Source organism: Callithrix jacchus, chromosome 14 (genome assembly GCF_049354715.1).
Source record: "Callithrix jacchus isolate 240 chromosome 14, calJac240_pri, whole genome shotgun sequence".
Classification (NCBI taxonomy): domain Eukaryota; kingdom Metazoa; phylum Chordata; class Mammalia; order Primates; family Cebidae; genus Callithrix; species Callithrix jacchus.
In genome coordinates, this window is record NC_133515.1 from 45,131,217 (window position 1) to 45,152,511 (window position 21,295).

The following is a 21,295-nucleotide window of genomic DNA, read 5'->3' on the forward strand; positions in this document are numbered from 1 at the left end:
CACCCTTATTGAGCTCTGCCACCTTTCATCGAGGATGATGCCTTCCTGAACTGTGGGTTCCATTTCTTCCATCTCTTCCAGTACTTACACTTTCTCTTTGTATCTTAAAAGTTTCTTTTAATTGAAAGATCCCACGTGAGTCTATGTCTTTGCCATTGTTGAAAGATTAATCTCCCACCTCAGCTCTCATGTTCTTTCCACTCCCACCCACTATCCAGGCTAGGCCAGCCTCCTCTCTCACCTGTAACCGCTGCAGTCTCTTCTCTCTACCATGTTCGAAACCCTCCTGCCACTTGCCTTTCTAAAGCACCACTCTGCATAACCCCCAGCATAAGGCAGAGAGTCAACACATTTTGCTGAAGCATTTAGGGAATGAATTTGTCTTTAAGCAAGTATTTTCCATGACTAATGGTTATTTCGGCATTTCTTAAGTGTAAAAACTAGTAGGAGTCTCCTTGGTATATGAATTCAGCTTCACACTAGCATGCATTAAGTGCCCTGCCATGTGCCAGCAGCAGGCCCCATGGGATGGGCTGTGCAGACAAGGGGCATGGAAGACCTGGTTCCTGCTTTTAATGAGTTTATCATCAAGTTATGAAAATAACAGTACCACACAAAACACGGTGAGAAACAATTAAAAACCTTCAATAACCATATGGAATTAGGTTTCTATTTGTCTATAAAAGGAGCTGGACAGATCTTTTCACTAAACTGATAGAACATGATTGAAACAGTCTGACTTAAAGCGGACCACACAGCATCTGGAAAATTCTCTTTGAGAGGTCCAGAGAGGGGCCCCTCAATGGGAGAGGCAGATGTCTGTTGAAGCAGTTGAAACTCAGGCTACAGAGGTCCACTGGACTTGATGGGGAAAGATACCCCAAATACAAGGTAAGGATATGTACAGAGAAGTCAAAGCTTTCAAATTCAGGCTCCATATCTGAGGTCTCAAAGCAGATGCTCCATTTTACATCTCTCTGTATATCTAGTCCTCTAGCTTTTTCCATCATCCTGGTCTATCAGCCTTGTCCTGCCTTCATCCTCTGTGCCTCTCATGCCTTAAATGCAGCCCTTTCAATATTAATCTCACCCATGCCCTGCTGCTTCCTACTACCCTCTGCATGCCTTCAACACACCACTAAGAGACACAAGAGACCAGGCATAACCACATTGTGAAAATCTATCCTTCCAATCTCTGCAAGACATTAGTTCCAAATTTTCACCACTCCTCTTGAGTTCCCCACCCATTCCCTCCCTTCTCTGTCTCAACAGGTGATCTTGGCTCCTCTTTCCCTCCATTACCAAATGGAAGGCTATAAGTGAACTCCCTCATCTCCAGTCCCTTCCTTTCCCATCCTTCTTCCTCTGTGATCCTGTTTTCTCCCAGAGGAAGTAAAGGGCCCTACCTTTCATCTAGGATGATGCCTTCCTGAAGTGTGGGTTTCATTTTTCCCATCTCTTCCAGTACATCTCTTCCATCTCTTTCTCTTAGTATTTTAAAATTTTCTCTTTCAACTGAAAGATCCCACATGAGTCTAGGTCTTTGCCATTTTTGAAAGAATTGTCTCCCACCTCAGCTCTCATGCAAACGACCAACATTTGCCTTCCTTCTTTTCGCCACATACTTGTAGAAAAATGTGTCTACTTCTAGAGAGATGTCTGCCCCACTTCCTCATTTGTCAGTCACTACTCAGCCTCTCAACTCATCACAATCTTGTTTCATTAGCCTGCACCTTTTCACTTAATCTGCTCACTAAGATTTCTAGTGCCCTCCTAATGTTCATTCCACACCCTGCTTACTGGTCTCCTCTGAAGACTGATGTTGTTAATTCTCCTTCCTTTTCAATACATTCTCCCTACATTGCAATAAATCCAACCACTCTTGTTCTATTCCTGTCTCACTGATGACTCCTTTCAGCCTCTTTGACTGTGCTCCATCTTTCACCTGCTCCTTTGGTGCATCATTTCCTGTGATTCCAACTCAGACTTGTTTTCTTCTCACTCTAGTATTCTCCTTAGGAAAGTGCATATGATTCCACACATTTAGATATCTCCTATAAACTTATAACTTATTAATCTGCATATCTGGTCTGGATCTCTCTCTCTTTTTCTATATATGTATACACACACACAGACACACACACACACACTACATGCACACATACATGCATACATATGGATAGATAGATATAATTTATGAAAGAATAATCCCCCACCTCAGCTCTCATGCAAATGACCAACATTTGCTTTATTATATGATTATATGTAATTATTCCATACCTATTTCCATCTTCTCTCTTTCTTTCCTCTATTCCCATAAGTTTAGTGTCTATTGGCAATTCTCCCAGTATTTTTTCTAATCTCAGTCTCATCCCACTCTTAAATCACTGCTTCTCCTGTAGCTTTCCTTAAAGGCAATAGCATTCATTCCATCAGTCAAGAAAAGGTACTCTCCTAGGCACTGAGAATACAAAGCCATTAGCACAAGTACCTTCACTTAACTAACACAGTTAGCAAAACTGTGAGCATTAGGATTATCTGTAACACCCTTCACTCTCTCCAAATAGTTTGGTACATTCTAAGCATGCTTTAAACCAGCTCTCTATTCTCACTGCTGCTGCCTATATCATTATAATGGCTTGCTTTGCAACTCTATTTCTCGCAAATTCCTTCTACCAGAATTCACAAAGTCATTCAACAAATGTAGGCTGAGCATTTGCTGTGGGTCAGGCTCTTCGATAGCTGGAGAGTATGATAGAATTAATGAAAAATGGCCTTTGCTCTTAAAACTTCTCAAGAGAATGCCTTTCCTCCTACTCTCCTCCTGGAAACCCAGTCTTCCTGAATTTGGATGTCTTCTCAGAGAAAACTGGGCACTCTTCACTCTTTCCTCTATTTACAGAGCTCCCTGTGTGTTCCTCAATGTTATCACTTCTCATGTAACTTTATGATGATTTTTAAACATCCCTCTCTTCCACTGGACTGTGGACCCCTCAAAGGCAGACAGTCCATCTGGCTCTGCATCTATTTTCAAAGCCTGGTACATGATGGACTAGCCCTCAGAGAGCTGTCACTATCTGCTGCCTCCCATTCCTCCCATTCTTTGCCCCTTTTCTGTGCTCAGTACTTCCCCAAACCTGCTCTTATCAAGGAGATCAATGGCCTCTACATTTTAAAACCTGGGGTTACATACTCTGTCTTCATTTTAACTGCTCTATCAGCAGCATGTGACACAGCAAACCACCCTCTCCTTCTTGGGACACTTTCTCACATGGCTTTTGGTACACCAGACTCTCTTGGTTCTCCATGTGTCTCATGAGATGCTCTTAACCTCCTCTGAGGATTCTTGCTTTTCTTGCTGTCCTCTAAATGTTGGAGGGTCCCAGGGCCTCCCTTTCTCATCTGTACACACTTTCTCATAGTCTCACCACTTGAAATTACACCTGTATGATGAAGACTCCGAACTTGACATCTGCAGCCTAGAAATCAGTCAAAGCTATTCTCTCAACAAGAACCAACCACTGGATGCTCTGGAGACATTAGAACCAACAGTGTCCCTTCTTACATGAGAGAAAAATCATCTTTGTTTATTGTTGTTGTTGTTTTTATTGTTTTAAGACAGTCTTGCTCTGTCACCCAGGCTGGAGTGCAGTGGCACAATCTCGGCTCACTGCAACCTCCTCTTCCGGGGTTCAAAGATTCTCCTGCCTTAGCCTCCTGAGTAGCTGGAACTACAGGCATGCACCACCACATCTGGCTAATTTTTTTGTATTTTCAGTAGAAATGGGGTTTCACTATGGTAGCCAGGCTGGTCTAGAAATCCTGACTGCAGGTGATCCACCTACTTGAGCCCATCTTTGTTTTTTGTTTGTTTGTTTTAGCTTGGCTAGGTCAGGTTTTGTCACTCTTAATCTCAGATCACACAAGGAGTCTGTAATCAGAAACATCCTTGGAATCTCCAAAACCCTGGTCCTGAGTTCTACCAGTGTCTAACCTCTGGGTCCTAATTGTCACGCCTTGGGCCATTAGCAGAGCATTTCCATCTTAATAGTATAAATTTTCATAAACTAATTTTAATAATTATATGAAATATAATTACCATAATGTAATTATAATAGATGTAATATAATAATTATAACTATTAACCAATGGAATTAATTATGCTGAGAACTGACCCCAGAGACTTTCACAAGTGTTATCTCATTTCGTTCTCATAAGAACTTTACAAAGTAAATATTATTCCATTTTACAGGTGAGAAAACAGATTTGGATCAGGAATTTTTCCAAGGTCATATTTACCCTGTGATTCTATATCAGAGCTTTAATTCCTTCTAAAGTTTAAAGACAATGTAATAAAAGTTCAGAGATCAAGTCTCAAGGGGAAGGACTAGGGGGTAAGGGTCCTCTAATGCCAGCCCCGCCTTCCCTCATATCACGTCTGCCTTGTCTCCAGCACCCAGACCTAAAGTTCTGGACCCCATCCTGAGCAACCACAGAAAGGTGAGACCTCACTACCAAACTGGTAACTGCCCTACCTCTTCCCACAGTTCATCCTCTACCTCTTACCCTTCAACCCCTTCCTTAGATTTGCTGGAAAACTCCAGGACACTGGGTTGATTTGGGGAAGTAGAAATAGAAAGAGCAGCTGTCACCTCCCTCTCCAACTTGTTACTCCTTTGTCAGCACTGGAACGCTCCTAGGATCAGGACAAGAGCCCCTCCCACCCCGCCTCTAGCCCAGCCCAAGTCTCCGGGAGAGCACCCCACCCCCATACACGCTTCGCAGGCCAGCCCAGCACTGATACCTGCTTCCCAGGGGCTCAGTTCCAGAAGCGCTGCCCACTCCTGACAGGAGAGCGCATAGGCACTGGGAAACGTGTCTTTTAGTGGAAGAAGTCAATCACAAAATAAGGAAGAAATACCTTTCTTTCGGAGCTTGGGGGTTTTCCTCCTGAAATCCCAGCAAACAAGCAGTGCCAGGGCAGGAAAGCCACAGCCCAGTTCCCACCGCGGCATCCTGGGGATGTGAGGCATGGCAGGCCGAAGACTCACGCTTCCGATAAGCCAGCCTCAGCCCTTCCCTCCTCCCCAGGCTGGAATAACCCTCTTCTCTCACTTCCAGGTCAACACATGCTTGCAACTGCTCAGGTTCTGACTCCAAAAAGGAAACCGTGGATCTGTCCGTACCTGCCCCAGCCCTCTGGGCCCTCCTTCCCCCAGCACTTCCCCTCCCCACTCACCTTTACACACAGGACTCTTGGCTTTTAAACAGTGAACATAAAGCTGTCAAGGCCCGCAATAAAAATAAGTGCCTCCTTTTACTTAGCAGCTAATTGTCAACTGCCATTCAGGGGATACCTCCGAGGTGGGTTGAAAAAAAAATTCCACACGGGAACCCTTACCAGCACTGCTCCATATATCAAAGTGTCTGGCAGAAACACAGAATTTCACTTAGTGTTTATGAAGCCAGCCCACCATTCCCTAGAAATGCTTTCAGAGTTGCACATGGCTCCGTGGGGGCCTTCAGAGATAATGATCTTGAAGGTAGGTTGCTGGGTACACTGAGATGATTTTGTCCTACTGATGAGCAGATACAGTAAATAGTGCAGCAACCCTATGAGACATGCTCAGGAGAAGGCAAATGGGCTCTCAGCAGTCAGGAGAGACAGGCAGGAGCAAGGTTGTCAGGAAGGGCCCTGGGGCAGTCTCATGCTGCCAACCCAGTGTTCATTCTCCTTTCACTCATAGGCCAAGAATCACAGACTCCTCTGACTCCACATTTTCTCTGCATGTCAAATTCACTCCCACACCCTGAACATCCAGAACATTTTGCAAACCTGTTTGCTTTTCTGCATCTCTACTGGGGATCTCTACCACCCACCATCTGTCCTCTCTGCCTGGACAATGGCTTGAGTTTCATATCTGGTCTCCTGCTTTCATTCTGATCTACCACCTCCAGCCCAATCCTTTTTCCATACAGCAACTAGAATAATCTTTTAAATAGAATCTGCTCTTTTTTCACCTTCTTGCTTGAAATCCCCAATGATTACCTATTGCTGTTAGAATGAAGATCAACATCCTTAACAAAGCTATCTCCTCTGTTATTAACCTCCCCTCACTCCAGAGCCTGTTCTTTCTGTCTCAGGATCTTTGCACATGCTATTCCCTGTGACTGAGACACCATTCTGCTCCCCCGTTCTCTGTCTAGTTAGCTTCTGCTGGGCTTTCAGAGTTAAGCTCAATCATCATTAGTTCAAGGAAGCCTTCCTTGACCTACTTGACAAAGATATTTTTCCCCATATGGAATCATGTGTTTTCCTACATGGCTCTTTTCACAGTTGTAACTATGTTTTTCCTTGGCTCTTTAAAAGTAATTTCTGTGTCTTCTCCTAGTTTGTGAGCTCCTTGAGAAAAAGGACTTTGGCCTCTCTCTCTCTCTCTCTCTCTCTCTCTCTCTCTCTCTCTCTCTCTCTCTTTCTCACTGTTGAGGCCCTGTGTTAGCATAGAACTGGGCACATGCCACATACTCAAGAAAGAGTTGTTGACCAAATGAATAAATAAGTATCTGTCTGTTGTCAGCAGCTGGGGGCAGGGGAGATGAAGGAATTTATGGAAATAAGTAAAAATAATCTCTTTTAATATCCAGTGTAGCTGGTGAGAAAGACCAGAGCACATGGAATAATAATGACTGCACACTCCATCAGACTAAATTATGCTGTGGATTATGAAATTATGCTCAGAAGGGTGCAGAGAACTTAAAAGAAGGAAAGGAAAAAAGAAATCCAAGGTATATAGCAATTCAATATTTACATACTGTATGTCTCCTGTTGGCAAACACACAATGATGCTTAAAACACAGAATGTTCTTTTCCACGATGGCTGACTACAAGCATTTCCAATAATCTCATCGACTTAGAGGAATCAAACTAGTGTGCAGACAACCACACCTTAAACACAGTATTCAAGAAGGAACTTGGGAGTACAACAAAAAAGCGAGAGGAAGCTTTGAAATCGAGGAAGAAGGAAAACAGGAAGGCTGTGTGGCTGAGGCCAGCTGGGAACGGGGAGCGAATCCCCCACATGGGAGATGGTGAGTGAGTGCCTTTCTGCTCTCCACTTTCCCTGTGGGGAATCATGCAATCCAGGCCATGAGAGAGCACCTTGACTTCCCCACACCATGAATCTAACTTGAGGAGTGGCAAGAAGACTGTGATAAGGAAGTGCTCCAAGGAACGTCCTATACCCTCTTTGAAACCTAGCTGGCTGCTGTGGGACAACATTCTGGATCAGAGTTCTTAGCAGACTGTGCATGGGGATCGTGGGTGGTGCTTGCAGGACTGGGGCTTGAGTGGGGGATAAACTCCTGCAGCCAATCCTGAGAAGCAAGTGAGGAGTAGGCTCCAGCCACTGGCATTGGAACTGGGCACACCACCGTCCCAGGTCCTAAGCAAGCAGAGAGTTGCTGGGGAGGCTTGGTCTTAAGCTGAGTGGCATCTCCTATGGCTTAGAGCTAAGTTGTGGATTAGGTACAGCCTGCCAGGACTGACTGGGTGGCAAGGTTGGCTTCCATAGTCAGAATGGAGGAGGGAACCCTGCTGGGACTGGGGTGTGAGACAAATGCAAGTCTTATTCCCATGGGCCAAAGCGGTGGGCACTGGGACAGCCCCAACCTATGCTAAGACTTCAGGACAGCAATAGTTGCCCCTCACCAAGGGGCCTAAGGACTTCCTCTACCCCCAGTCAAGGCTGATGTATACATATGCCATTGGAGAGCCTCAGTACAAGCTTGCTTGGTCCTCCACCCAACTTTGCCCCCTCCTCCAAGACTGAGTGTGGGATCCAGGCTCCTGGGTGTTCCAACGACCACCTGGGCCACCCAAATACCTCTCCTGGGGAACAGAGGTCAGGCATAAATTGCCATGCTACCCCCACAGCTGGTTCTTACTTGCAAGCACCATCTACTAGCCTGGAGGCTGGCCCGTACAGCCAATTGCAACAACTGCTAACACAAAAGCATGGTGGTTGAGAACTAGAAGAACATTTCATGACCACTACTATGGTCACTGCCCCCACCATCCCAGTCGCCCAAAAGGTCAAAAGCTCACTTACTACTACAATCAGCATCCAAAAAAGCCCCCACAGGCCTGCCTGGAACTGCCAAACAGGTGCCAGCATATGCTTGCTGCCTGAAGTCACAAGGAGAAGCACACTTGGCCCCCCACTGCTACCACTGAAACCTGAAAAAGTAACCAATAACTTCACCCTAACACACTAAGGAATCAACAGATACCACTAAGGCTATTTATGACCAAGGAAATCATACAGAGTCTTCACCACTGCATACACTAAGAAGCAAAGCCAAATGACCCTACCCAACAAACATCGTAGTCACATCTTCAAGAAAAAAGTACCCCCACCCCACAATGAATGTAAATTCAAAAATAAGAGGAAGTGACTGTTGCTTCAGATGTGCAGAAATCAATGTAACAATACAGGAAGCATGAAAAAGCAATGCAATATGACACCCTCAAGGAAGACAATAATTCTCTAGCAATAGCTTCTAACAACAACAAAAAAATCTTCAAAATGCCAGATAAAGAAATCAAAATATCGATTTTTAAGGAAGCCTAATTAGATGCAAAAGAAATCTAAAATCAATACAAAGAAATCAGAAAATCAATTCAGGATATGAATGAGAAATTTACCAAGAAGATAGATATCTTTTAAAACATCCAAACAGAAATGGTGGAACAAAAAAAATTTATTGAAGTGATTACAAAAAACATTCGAAAGCTACAGCTTTCTCCCATTAGACCACGCAAAAGGTCAGAACTTCGGAGCTTGAATAAAAGTATTTTGAAATAATCAGTACCCAGATCATCTAGACAGAAGATCAATTTAAAAATTGGTCTTAAATTAGACTTTACACCAAATGGGCTGAACAGATATTTACGGAACATTCTATACAACAATTGCAGAATAATACATTCTTCTCAACAACACAAGGAACATTCTCCAAGACAGATCATATATCAAGCTACAAAACAAGTCTCAACAAATATTTAAAAACTGCAATCATATCAAGTATTTTCTCAGACTACAATGGAATAAAACTAGAATTCAATACCAAGAGGTGCTTCAAAAACGACACAAATACATGGAAAATAAACAGCATGCTACTACTGAGTGATCATTGGGTCAATGAAGAAATTAAGATGGAAATCTAAAAATTTTTTAAACAAATGAAAATATAAACGCAACATACCCAAACCTGTAGGATACATCAAAAGCAAAGAGGGATGTTAATAGCATTAAATACCAACATCAAAAGGTAGAAAGAGTACAAATTAACAACCTAACTTCACACCTCAAGGAACTAGAAAAGCAAGAACAAACCAAACTCAAAATTAGCAGAAGAAAAGAAAAAACAAAGATCAGAGCAGAACTAAATAAAATAGAAACCAAAGAAACAATACAAGGATTCAACAAAAAGCTGGCTTTTTGAAAAGATAAACATAAGTGTTAAACTTCTAGTTAGACTAACCAAGAAAAAGAAAAAAAGAGATCCAAATAAATCAAATCAGAAATGAAAAATGAAACATTACAACTGATACCATCCAGATACAAAAGATCATCAGAGATTATTACTAACAACTAACTGCTCACAAACTAGAAAACCTAGAGGAAATGGATAATTTCCTTGAAAATATACCTCCCAAGATTGAAGCAGGAAGAAATAGAAAGCCTGAAATGACCAACAAAGAGTAGTGAGATTGCATCAGTAATAATAAATCTCCCAAAAAAGAAAAGCCCAGGACCAGGTGGATTTACAGTTGAATTCTACCAAACATACAAAGAAGATCTAATACAAATCCTCCTGAAACTGTCCCCAAAAAATGAAAAGGAGAGAATTCTCCCTAACTCATTCTACAGGGCCAGTATCACTCTGATACCAAAACCAGACAAGTACATAACAACAACCAAAAATAAAACTAATATCCCTGATGAATATACACTCAAAAATTCTCAACAAAATACTAACAAACCAAATCCAACAGCACATCAAAAAGATAATACACCATGATCAAACAGGTTTTATATCAGGAATGTAAGGATGATTCAATATACACAAATCAATAAATGTGATACATCAAACAAACAGAATTAAGGCAAAAACCACATGATCATCTCAACAGACATAGAAAAAGCATATGATAAAATTCAGCATCTGTTCATAATAAAAACTTTCAACAAACTGGGCATAGGAGAAACGTGCCTCAAAATAATATGGGTCATATGCAACAAATGCACAGCCAACATCACACTGAATAGGAGAAAGTTGATAGTACTCCCTCTAAGAACTAGAACAAAACAAGTATGTCAACTTCACCATTCCTGCTCAATAGAAGTCATACTCAGAGTAATCAGGCAAGAGAAAGGAATAAATGGCATCTAAACTGGAAAAGAGAAGGTCAAATTATCCCTATTTGCTGATGATGTGATCTTATATCTAGAAAAACCTAAGGACTCCACCAAAAAACTCTTAGATTTGATACATGTATTTAGTAAAGTTTCAGGATACAAAATCAACATACAAAAATCAATAGCATTTCTATACACCACTAATGATCTAGCTGAAAACAAAATCAAGAAGGCATTCTGATTTACAATAGCTATAAAAAAATAAAATACCTAGGAATAGGATGACTCAAGATGGCGCTGTGAGAACAACCCAGGATTGAGGCTCTCGCTGGATGCGCGGAGTAGGTGAGTCAGGGACGCATTTCCAGACGGACCTTTGTTGCCCACAGAACGGGGAAATTCCCAGATATAAAACAAAGGCGGGACGCCAGCTAGAGATCTTGACTGGTGTAGCCAGCAGCCGTTGCGGCTGAGGCCCGCGCTGGAGCGCAGAGGCGCTCCACAGAGGTCCGCACAAAAGCGCACTGTTCCGGGTGCCCTGTTGAACTGGCAACCTGAGACCTGAGAGGGCTGAACTTGAGACTGAACGGGACTTGAACAGTGAGCCAGCCCAGGACAAAGCGTTAGGGGTAGCGCAGTGCGACAAACAAAACGGGATTCCAAACGCTCCCTGTTAGGAGGTTACCTTAAGGCGCAGCTCCGTGCGGGAGGGGCGTCCGCCATTACCGAGGCAATCAGCCCCTACTGAGGTACACGCCCATTGCTGACGCAGCCTGCCGTTGCCGAGGCAACCCAGTACAACTGAGAGACTCCGCCGCAGGGCGGAGCCCGCGGCTGCAGGGCGGAGACCACAGAAACAGGGTAAACCTCACACCAGCAGGGCGGAGCCCCGGCAGGACAAGACTGCCTCCTAGCTGGGCAGGACAACCCGGCAGACACTCAAAGATAAAGCACCAACCCCTTCAGAAAGAGCTGCCGAGAAAAAAAGGGCTTTTTTTGAGTTCTGTTGCAGCAGAACTAAACATAGCAGCCTAACAGCCCTGAATGAACATCAGAGCTCACAGCTCAGCACTTGAGCTACTATAAAGTACGGACTGTCTCCTCAAGCAGCTCCCTGACCCCTCTATATCCAAAAGGCTGACATTTGGCAGACATCATTCTGGGACAAAGATAGCAGTAAAAGAAACTGGTAGCATCCCTACTGTTCCGCAGCTGCTATAGGTGTACCCCAGACAAGCAGGGCCTGGAATGGACCTCTGCAGTCGTACAGCAAAGGGGCTAGACTGGTAGAAGGAAAACCAAGTAACAGAAATACTTCATCATCAACAATCTGGGGGTCCACCCAGAGACCCAATCGAAAAGTCAGCAACTACACAGACGACAGGTGGATAAATCCACAAAGATGGGAAGAAACCAGCACAAAAAGGAGGAAAACACCCGAAACCAGAACACCTCACCTCCTAGAAAGGAACAAAACTCCTCACCAGCAAGGGAACAAAGCTGGATGGAGAATGACTGTGACGAAATGACGGAATTAGACTTCAGAAGGTGGATAGTGAGAAACTTTTGTGAGCTAAAAGAACATGTTTCAAATCAATGCAAAGAAACTAAGAACCTTGAAAAAAGATTCGAGGAAATGATAACAAGAATGGATAACTTAGAGAGGAATATGAATGAATTAAAGGAGATGAAAAACACAATACGAGAACTTCGCGAAGCATGCACAAGCTTCAATAGCCGAATTGACCAAGCAGAAGAAAGAATTTCAGAAGTCGAAGATCAACTCAATGAAATAAAACAAGAAACCAAGATCAGAGAAAAAAGCGCAAAAAGGAATGAACAAAGTCTCCGAGAAATGTGGGACTATGTGAAGAGACCTAACCTACGTTTGATAGGTGTACCAGAATGTGACAAAGAGAATGAATCCAAGTTGGAAAATACTCTTCAGGACATTATCCAGGAAAATTTCCCCCACCTAGCAAGACAGGCCAACACTCAACTGCAGGAAATACAGAGAACACCACGAAGATATTCCGCAAGAAGAGCAACCCCAAGGCACATAATCGTCAGATTCAACAAGGTTGAAATGAAGGAGAAAATACTAAGGGCAGCCAGAGAGAAAGGTCGGGTCACCCACAAAGGAAAGCCCATCAGACTCACAGCAGATCTCTCGGCAGAAACTCTGCAAGCCAGAAGAGAGTGGGGGCCAATATTCAACATCCTTAAAGAAAAGAACTTTCAACCCAGAATTTCATATCCAGCCAAACTGAGCTTCAGAAGTGAAGGAAAAATAAAATCCTTTGTGAACAAGCAAGTACTCAGAGATTTTTGTCACCACCAGGCCTCCTTTACAAGAGCTCCTGAAAGAGGCACTACACATAGAAAGGAACAGCCAGTACCAGCCATTCCAAAATCACACTAAATGCTAAAGAGCATCAACATAATGAAGAATCTACAACTAACAGGCAAAACAGCCAGCTAGCATCAAAATGGCAGTATCAAATTCACACATAACAATACTAACCCTAAATGTAAATGGACTAAATGCACCAATCAAAAGACACAGACTGGCAAATTGGATAAAAATCCAAAACCCATCAGTGTGCTATATCCAGGAAACCCATCTCGCATGCAAGGATACACAAAGGCTCAAAATAAAGGGATGGAGGAAGATTTACCAAGCAAATGGAGAGCAAAAAAAAGCAGGAGTTGCAATTCTCATCTCTGATAAAATAGACTTTAAAGCAACAAAGATCAAAAGAGACAAAGAAGGCCATTACATAATGGTAAAAGGATCGATACAACAAGAAGAGCTAACGATCCTAAACATATATGGACCCAACACAGGAGCACCCAGATACATAAGGCAAGTTCTTAACGACTTACAAAGAGACTTAGACTCCCACACAATTATAGAGGGAGACTTTAACACCCCACTGTCAATATTAAACAGATCAACCAGACAGAAAATAACAAGGATATCCAGGGCTTGAACTCAGACCTGGAGCAAGCAAACCTGATAGACATTTACAGAACTCTCCACCCCAAATCCACAGAATATACGTTCTTCTCAGCACCACATCACACCTACTCTAAAATTGACCACATAATTGGAAGTAAAGCACTGCTCAGCAAATGCAAAACAACTGAAATCATAACAAACAGCCTCTCAGACCATAGTGCAATCAAGTTAGAACTCAGAATTCAGAAACCAACCCAGAACCGCACAGCTTCATGGAAACTGAACAACTGGCTCTTGAATGTTGACTGGATAAACAACGAAATGAAGGCAGAAATAAAGAAGTTCTTCGAAACCAAGGAGAACGAAGACACAACATGCCAGAATCTCTGGGACACATTTAAAGCAGTCTCTAGAGGAAAGTATATAGCAATAAGTGCCCATATGAGAAGAATGGAGAGATCCAAAATTGACACCCTATCATCAAAATTGAAAGAGCTAGAGGAGCAAGATCAAAAAAACTCAAAACCCAGCAGAAGACAAGAAATAACTAAGATCAGAGCTGAACTGAAGGAGATTGAGACACGAAAAACCCTCCAAAAAATCAATAAATCCAAGAGCTGGTTTTTTGAAAAGATCAACAAAATAGACAGACCACTAGCCAGATTGATTAAAAAGAAAAGAGAGAACAACCAAATAGATGCAATAAAAAATGATAAAGGGGAAATCACCACAGATTCCACAGAAATTCAAACCATCGTAAGAGAATATTACAAACAACTCTACGCACATAAGCTAGCAAACCTGGAAGAAATGAATAAATTCCTGGACTCCTGTGTCCTCCCAAGCCTAAACCAGGAGGAAGCTGAAACTATGAATAGACCAATAACAAGGGCAGAAGTCAAGGCAGCAATTAAGAGTCTACCACACAAAAAAAGCCCAGGTCAAGACGGATTCACAGCCGAATTCTACCAGACACACAAAGAGGAGCTGGTACCATTCCTTCTGAAACTATTCCAAATAATCCAAAAAGAAGGAATCCTTCCCAAATCATTCTATGAGACCAATATCATCCTGATACCAAAACCCGGCAGAGACCCAACAAGAAAAGAAAACTTCAGGCCAATATCCATGATGAACATAGATGCGAAAATCTTCAATAAAATATTGGCAAGCCGATTGCAACAGCAAATCAAGAAACTTATCCATCATGATCAAGTAGGATTCATCCTGGGGATGCAAGGCTGGTTCAACATACGCAAGTCTATAAATGTAATTCACCACATAAACAGAACCATAAACAAAAACCACATGATTATCTCAATTGACGCAGAGAAGGCATTCGACAAAATTCAACAGCCCTTTATGCTAAAAACCCTCAATAAACTCGGTATTGATGGAACATATCTCAAAGTAATAAAAGCTATTTATGACAAACCAACAGCCAATATCATACTGAATGGGCAAAAACTGGAAGCATTCCTTTTGAAATCCGGCACTAGACAAGGATGCCCTCTTTCACCACTCCTATTCAATATAGTACTGGAAGTTCTAGCCAGAGCAATCAGGCAAGAAAAAGAAATAAAGGGTATTCAAATAGGAAAGGAGGAAACCAAATTGTCTCTCTTTGCAGACAACATGATAGTATACCTAGAAGACCCCATCGCCTCAGCCCAAAAACTCCTGAAACTGATAAGCAACTTCAGCAAAGTCTCAGGATATAAAATCAATGTGCAAAAATCACAAGCCTTCCTCTATACCAATAACAGACTTAAAGAAAGCCAAATCAAGAACGAACTGCCATTCACAATTGCTAAAAAAAGAATAAAATACCTTGGAATACAACTCACAAGGAACGTAAGGGACCTCTTCAAGGAAAACTACAAATCACTGCTCAACGAAGTCAGAGAGGACACAAACAGATGGAGAAACATTCCATGTTCATGGTTAGGAAGAATTAATATCGTGAAAATGGCTATACTGCCCAAAGTAATTTACAGAATCAATGCTATCCCCATCAAGCTACCATTGACTTTCTTCACAGAACTGGAGAAAACCACCACGAACTTCATATGGAACCAAAAGAGAGCCCGCATAGCCAAGTCAATTCTAAGCAAAAAGAATACAGCGGGGGGCATCACACTACCGGATTTCAAACTATACTACAAGGCTACAGTAATCAAAACAGCATGGTACTGGTACCAAAACAGAGATATAGACCAATGGAACAGAACAGAGGCAACACAGCATATCTACAACCACACAATCTTTGATAAACCTGTCAAAAACAAGCAATGGGGAAAGGATTCCCTGTTCAACAAATGGTGTTGGGAAAACTGGCTAGCCATGTGCAGAAAGCAGAAACTGGACCCCTTCCTGACACCTTACACTAAAATTAACTCCAGATGGATTAAAGACTTAAACATAAGACCTGGCACCATAAAAACCCTAGAAGGAAATCTAGGCAAAACTATCCAGGACATAGGAGCAGGCAAGGACTTCATGAACAAAACACCAAAAGCATTGGCAACAAAAGCCAAAATAGACAAATGGGACCTAATGAAACTCCACAGCTTCTGCACGGCAAAAGAAACAGTCAATAGAGTGGATCGGCAACCAACAGAATGGGAAAAAATTTTTGCAGTTTACCCATCTGACCAAGGACTGATATCCAGAATTTACAAAGAACTCAAACAGATTTACAGGAAAAAAACAAACAAGCCCATTCAAAAGTGGGCAAAGGATATGAACAGACACTTTATGAAAGAAGACATATATGAGGCCAACAATCATATGAAAAAATGCTCATCGTCACTGGTCATTAGAGAGATGCAAATCAAAACCACATTGAGATACCATCTCACGCCAGTTAGAATGGCGATCATTAAAAAATCTGGAGACAACAGATGCTGGAGAGGATGTGGAGAAAAAGGAACACTTTTACACTGTTGGTGGGAGTGTAAATTAGTTCAACCACTGTGGAAGTCAGTGTGGCGATTCCTCAAGGCCTTAGACATAGAAATTCCATTTGACCCAGCAATCCCATTACTGGGTATATATCCAAAAGGCTATAAGTCGTTCTACTATAAGGACACATGTACACGAATGTTCATTGCAGCACTGTTTACAATAGCAAAGACTTGGAATCAACCCAAATGCCCATTGATGATAGACTGGATTGGAAAAATGTGGCACATATACACCATGGAATATTATGCAGCAATCAGAAATGATGAGTTTGTGTCATTTGTAGGGACATGGATGAATCTGGAGAACATCATCCTCAGCAAACTGACACAAGAACAGAAAACGAAACACCGCATATTCTCACTCATAGGTGGGTGATGAAAAATGACAAAGCATGGACACAGAGAGAAGAGTACTAAACACTGGGGTCTATTGGGGGGAAATGGGGAGGGCCAGTGGGAGGGGGAGGTGGGGAGGGATAGCCTGGGGAGAAATGCCAAATGTGGGTGAAGGGGAGAAAGAAAGCAAAACACACTGCCATGTGTGTACCTATGCAACTGTCTTGCATGTTCTGCACATGTACCCCCAAACCTAAAATGCAATAAAAATTAAAAAAAAAAATACCTAGGAATATATTTAACCGAGGAGGTGAAAGATCTCATTAGGGAAAACTACAAAACACTGGCAAAAGAAATTATAAATGACACAAACAAATACAAAAAAATCTCATACTCATGCATCAGAAAAATCAATATCATTAAAATGATCATGTTGCCCAAAGCAATCTACAGATTCAGTACAATTCCTATTAAAATACCAATGTCAGTCATTTCTTCACAGAACTAGGAAAAGAATCCTAAAATTTATATATAACCGAAAAGAGCTGAAATAGGCAAAGTAACCCTCTGAAAAAAACAAACAAAAAACAAGCCTGGAGGCATCATATTACTTGACTTCAAATTATACTACAAGGCTATGATAAGCAAAACAGCATGTTACAGGTATAAAAACAGACACATAGATCAAGGGAACAGAACAGATAGCCTAGAAATACAGCCACATATTTACAGCCAATTGATCTTTGACAAAGTCTATAAGAACATACCCTGGAGAAAAGACACCCTTTTCAATAAGTGGTGCTGGGAAAATCTGATTGCCAAATGCTGAAGAATGAAACTGGAGCCCTATCTCTCACCATATATAAAAATCATTCAAGATGATTAAAAACTTAAATGTAAGATCTGAAACTATAAAAATGCTAGAATAGAACCAAGGGAAAAGTCTTCTGGACATTGGTCTAGGCAAAGAATTCATGACTAAGGCCTCAAAAGCACAGGCCACAAAAATAAAAATAAACAAATAGGACTTAATTAAGCTAATAAGTTCCTGTACAGCAAAAGAAATGATCAACAGAGTGAACAGACAACCTACTGAATGGGAGAAAATAGTTACAAACTATGCAGATGATAAAGGACTAATTTATCCAGAATCTACAAGGAGCTCAAATAATTAAACAACAATAAAAAATCCTGAACATTACTAATCATCAGAGAAATGCAAATGAAAACCTTAATGAGATAGCATCTTACACCAGTCTGACTGGCTATTATCAAATAGTAAAAACATAACAGATGTTGGTCAAGACGCAGAGAAAACACTTACACTGTTGGCTGGAATGTAAATTAGTTCAACCTCTATGGAAGGCAGTATGGAGATTTCTCAGAAAACTAAAAATAAAACTATTATTTGATCCAGCAATCCCACTATTGGGTAACTACCCAAAGGAAAGGAAATCATTATGACAAGAAGATTATTTCACTTGTATGTTTCTCATAGGATTATTCACAATAACAAAGACATGGAATCAACCTAACTGTCCATCAACAGATGATTGGATAAAGAAAATATGGTATATAGACACAGTGGAATACTTACTATTCAGCCAAAGACTAGTAAATATGAAATTTCTAAGTAAATATGAAATTTGCAGCAACGTCGATGGAACTAGAAGCCATTTTTAAGTGAAACGAGTCAGACACAGAAAGACAGATATCACACGTTCTGACTTACAAGTGGAAGCTAAATAATGTGTACACGCAGACATAGAGTATGGAATTACGGAAAACAGAAACTTGGAAGGATGAGGGGATGGAAGAGGAAGTATTATGAGAAATTACCTAATTAGTACAATGTGTGTTATCTGGAAGATGGTACCCTAAAAGCCCTGGCCACTACTACACAATCTATGCATGTAACAAAATTGCACCTGTACTCCAAAATTTGTAGAAATTAATAATAATTTCAAAAACATAGGACTTGCTTCAGGACCTTAAATTTGGGTTGGGTAGAGCAGGACAATGTAATGCATTGTTTCCTCATTCAGCAATGGCCTGAGCAAAACCTCAGGTGGCTCATCTCTGGAGGAAGAGGACAAAAGCAGGTCTGGACAGAGTGACGATTTGCAATTTGAACTGCTTGCTCCCTGGAGATGGGACAGGGACCTAGTTTCAGTGTGGAGATCCAGAGAAGGCATGGATGTCTTACTAAAAGCAAGGAGTAGTTTAGAGAAAATGGGCAGGAGTAAGCTGAGAGTGAGTTGTCAGAAGTCACAAGCCCTTAGGAAAGGGTTGTAAGAAATTAGCCCACTGAGAACAAAAAGACTGAAATACCAATGTGCTGCTTCTAAGGTGAGAGGAATGCTCAGAGCCAATTACAGGCAGGAGAAGCCCTGAGGAAGGAGTGAGGAAGGAGTTAGGAATGTTGTGAAAACCATGTGGGTCATCTCTCCAGTAAAGGGAGAAAAGGAGCCCAAAAGGGGACTGTGGGCCAAAAGAGGTATCAGCTCTGCAGAATTGTCATCAGAATAACTTCTAAAATTGAAAATTGAGATTCATTCCCTAGGGTGTATCGATGGGCTACAGGTGTCTGAAAATATTTTGCTGTTGAAAGAAAAATTGCTTTTGTCTAGGTATTTTTTTCTGGGGAGAGTTTCTATAGCTTTCATCGGATTCTCCAAGAGGGTCTTTGCACCAGCAAGAGCTTCACCAAGATTCACCACTGACATACTTGAAGGAAGACAGTATACTTCTAGAGGACACAAGCCATTTACTGAACAATCTCTCAAATAATCTGATCATCATCTAACCAAGAAAAGCTTATTGAGGGAGCAGAACATAGTGCTACTATGGGAAAATGAGGTCATTCTTTCACCCATTCTATTAATAAATCTTCGTTAAGTACTGTTTAGATTCTTGGATATGGTACAAGAAAAAAAAAAGAGAAAAACAATTCCTGCCAAGTAGATTGAAACTTTTGTTGCAGTAAGGGGAGTCTAGTTAGAAACAAAACAAATGAATAAAATACTTAGCATGTTAGAGGGGTTCAATGTTAAACTGAATGATACAGGAAGGCTTACAGGAAGGCTTACTGAAGTGATGTTTGAGCAAAGACCTGAAGATAGTTAAGGGACCAAGCCATGCAGCTACCTGGGGATAAAGGATTCCAAGCAGAGGAAACAGCAAGTGCAAGGGCCTGAAGGCAGGAACAAGGCTAGGATGTCTGAAGAGGCTGGTGAAGCTAGTGAAATGAACATGGGAGAGGGTTCTAGAAAACAAATTCAGAGGGCAAATGCGGGGAAGGGGGACAGACTGTGTGCTATAAGATTATTATAAGGCTTTTGACTTTTACTCTGAGTGAGGAAGGAAGCTACTGGAGGATAATGAGCTGAGAAGAATCTTGGTATGACAGGTTTACCCAGCTCACTCCGGCTGCTCTGTTGAAAACAGACTGTAAGATGGCAGGGGTGAATGTGTGGAGATGAGTTTGAAGGCTAGTACTGTAATTTGACAAGAAAGGATTCCGATTGCATCAGGGTGGTAGTGAAGGTGGTGGCAAGGGTACAGGCTCTGGGTGGAAAAACCACAGAAAGTTTCATAAAGGGCAAGAAAGAGGTGGCAGCAACACGTCTCAGTGACTTCACAATAATTGGGAGGCAGACTTTGCTGTGGAAAGAGAAAAGTTCCTCTTCAAAGTTTCCTTGCTTGTTAAATAACAAATCCTTCTTGCTTTTCGCTAATAACTCTTTGTTAAGTCCTATCCTATATAGTTGTTAAACATGTTTACACATGTTTACAGGCACGTAGTACATTCTATGTCCTTGTACTTTAACCAAGATTATCTGTGCTGGATGCGCTCACAGGCATGTCCCAGCTTATAGCCTATGCCCCTTCCTTATTTGGACTTCCTTTTTGTTCTCCATTGCTTTTACTTGTTTAGAAAAGTTTTGAGTTCTTAGCCATTTAGGTTTTAGTTTAGATTGTGAGGTCTGGCTCCAGCCGACACTGGAGATCAAACATGGCAGTAAGGACAGTCCCCAAATATGTAAGGGATAAATACGTCTGCTTTTCCTTTGTTCATAGTACTCTCGTGGCAAGATGGCTGGTGAGGGTACCCTTCCTGCAGAAAGTAAACATTGCTTTGCTGAGTGATCCTTTGTTTCAGTGCTAATTTTTTTTTGTGGCACTGAGCACCTGTTTCCAACACTTGCCCATCTAGTCAACCCATGTTAGAAGTGCTTTCCAAGTGGTAATGTGCTGTGGTAAAGCCCTGGCCTTGCCCCTCACCTGCTGGGCCCGTAGGACAGGTCATTTGTCCCTTTAAGACCAACATTCCCTAACGTACAAACAGTAAGAACAAATTTCTGATTAGCCCAGTGGCCTAAAATGAGACTCTATACTGTCTTAAAAATTCCCTCACATTCTGGAATCTATGATTTTGGTTAGTAACTTTAAAAATGTCTGCACATGGGGCTCATGCCTGTAATCCCAGCACTTTGGGAAGCCGAGGCAGGTGGATCAGCTGAAATCAGGAGTTCGAGACCAGCCTGGCCAACAAGGCGAAACCCAGTCTTTATTAAAAATTAGCTGGGTGTGGTGGCACACGCCTGTAA

General features: G+C 41.8%; 1 protein-coding gene across 4 annotated transcripts in view; it reads right to left on the reverse strand.

Annotated features, from left to right (window-relative positions):
* Positions 1-21,295, reverse strand: part of ARHGAP25 (Rho GTPase activating protein 25) — a 90,317-nt gene that overhangs the window by 20,291 nt on the left and 48,731 nt on the right. Inside the window, exon 1 of one of the 4 annotated variants that reach the window (XM_035272396.3) lies at positions 4,922-5,158. The exons of the other annotated variants lie outside the window; for them this stretch is intronic. Within the exon in view, the coding sequence (XP_035128287.3) occupies positions 4,922-5,033 (112 nt within the window). The 5' untranslated portion in view covers positions 5,034-5,158. Of the gene's footprint in view, positions 1-4,921; positions 5,159-21,295 lie in introns of those variants that run through there. 4 annotated transcript variants of the gene reach the window in all.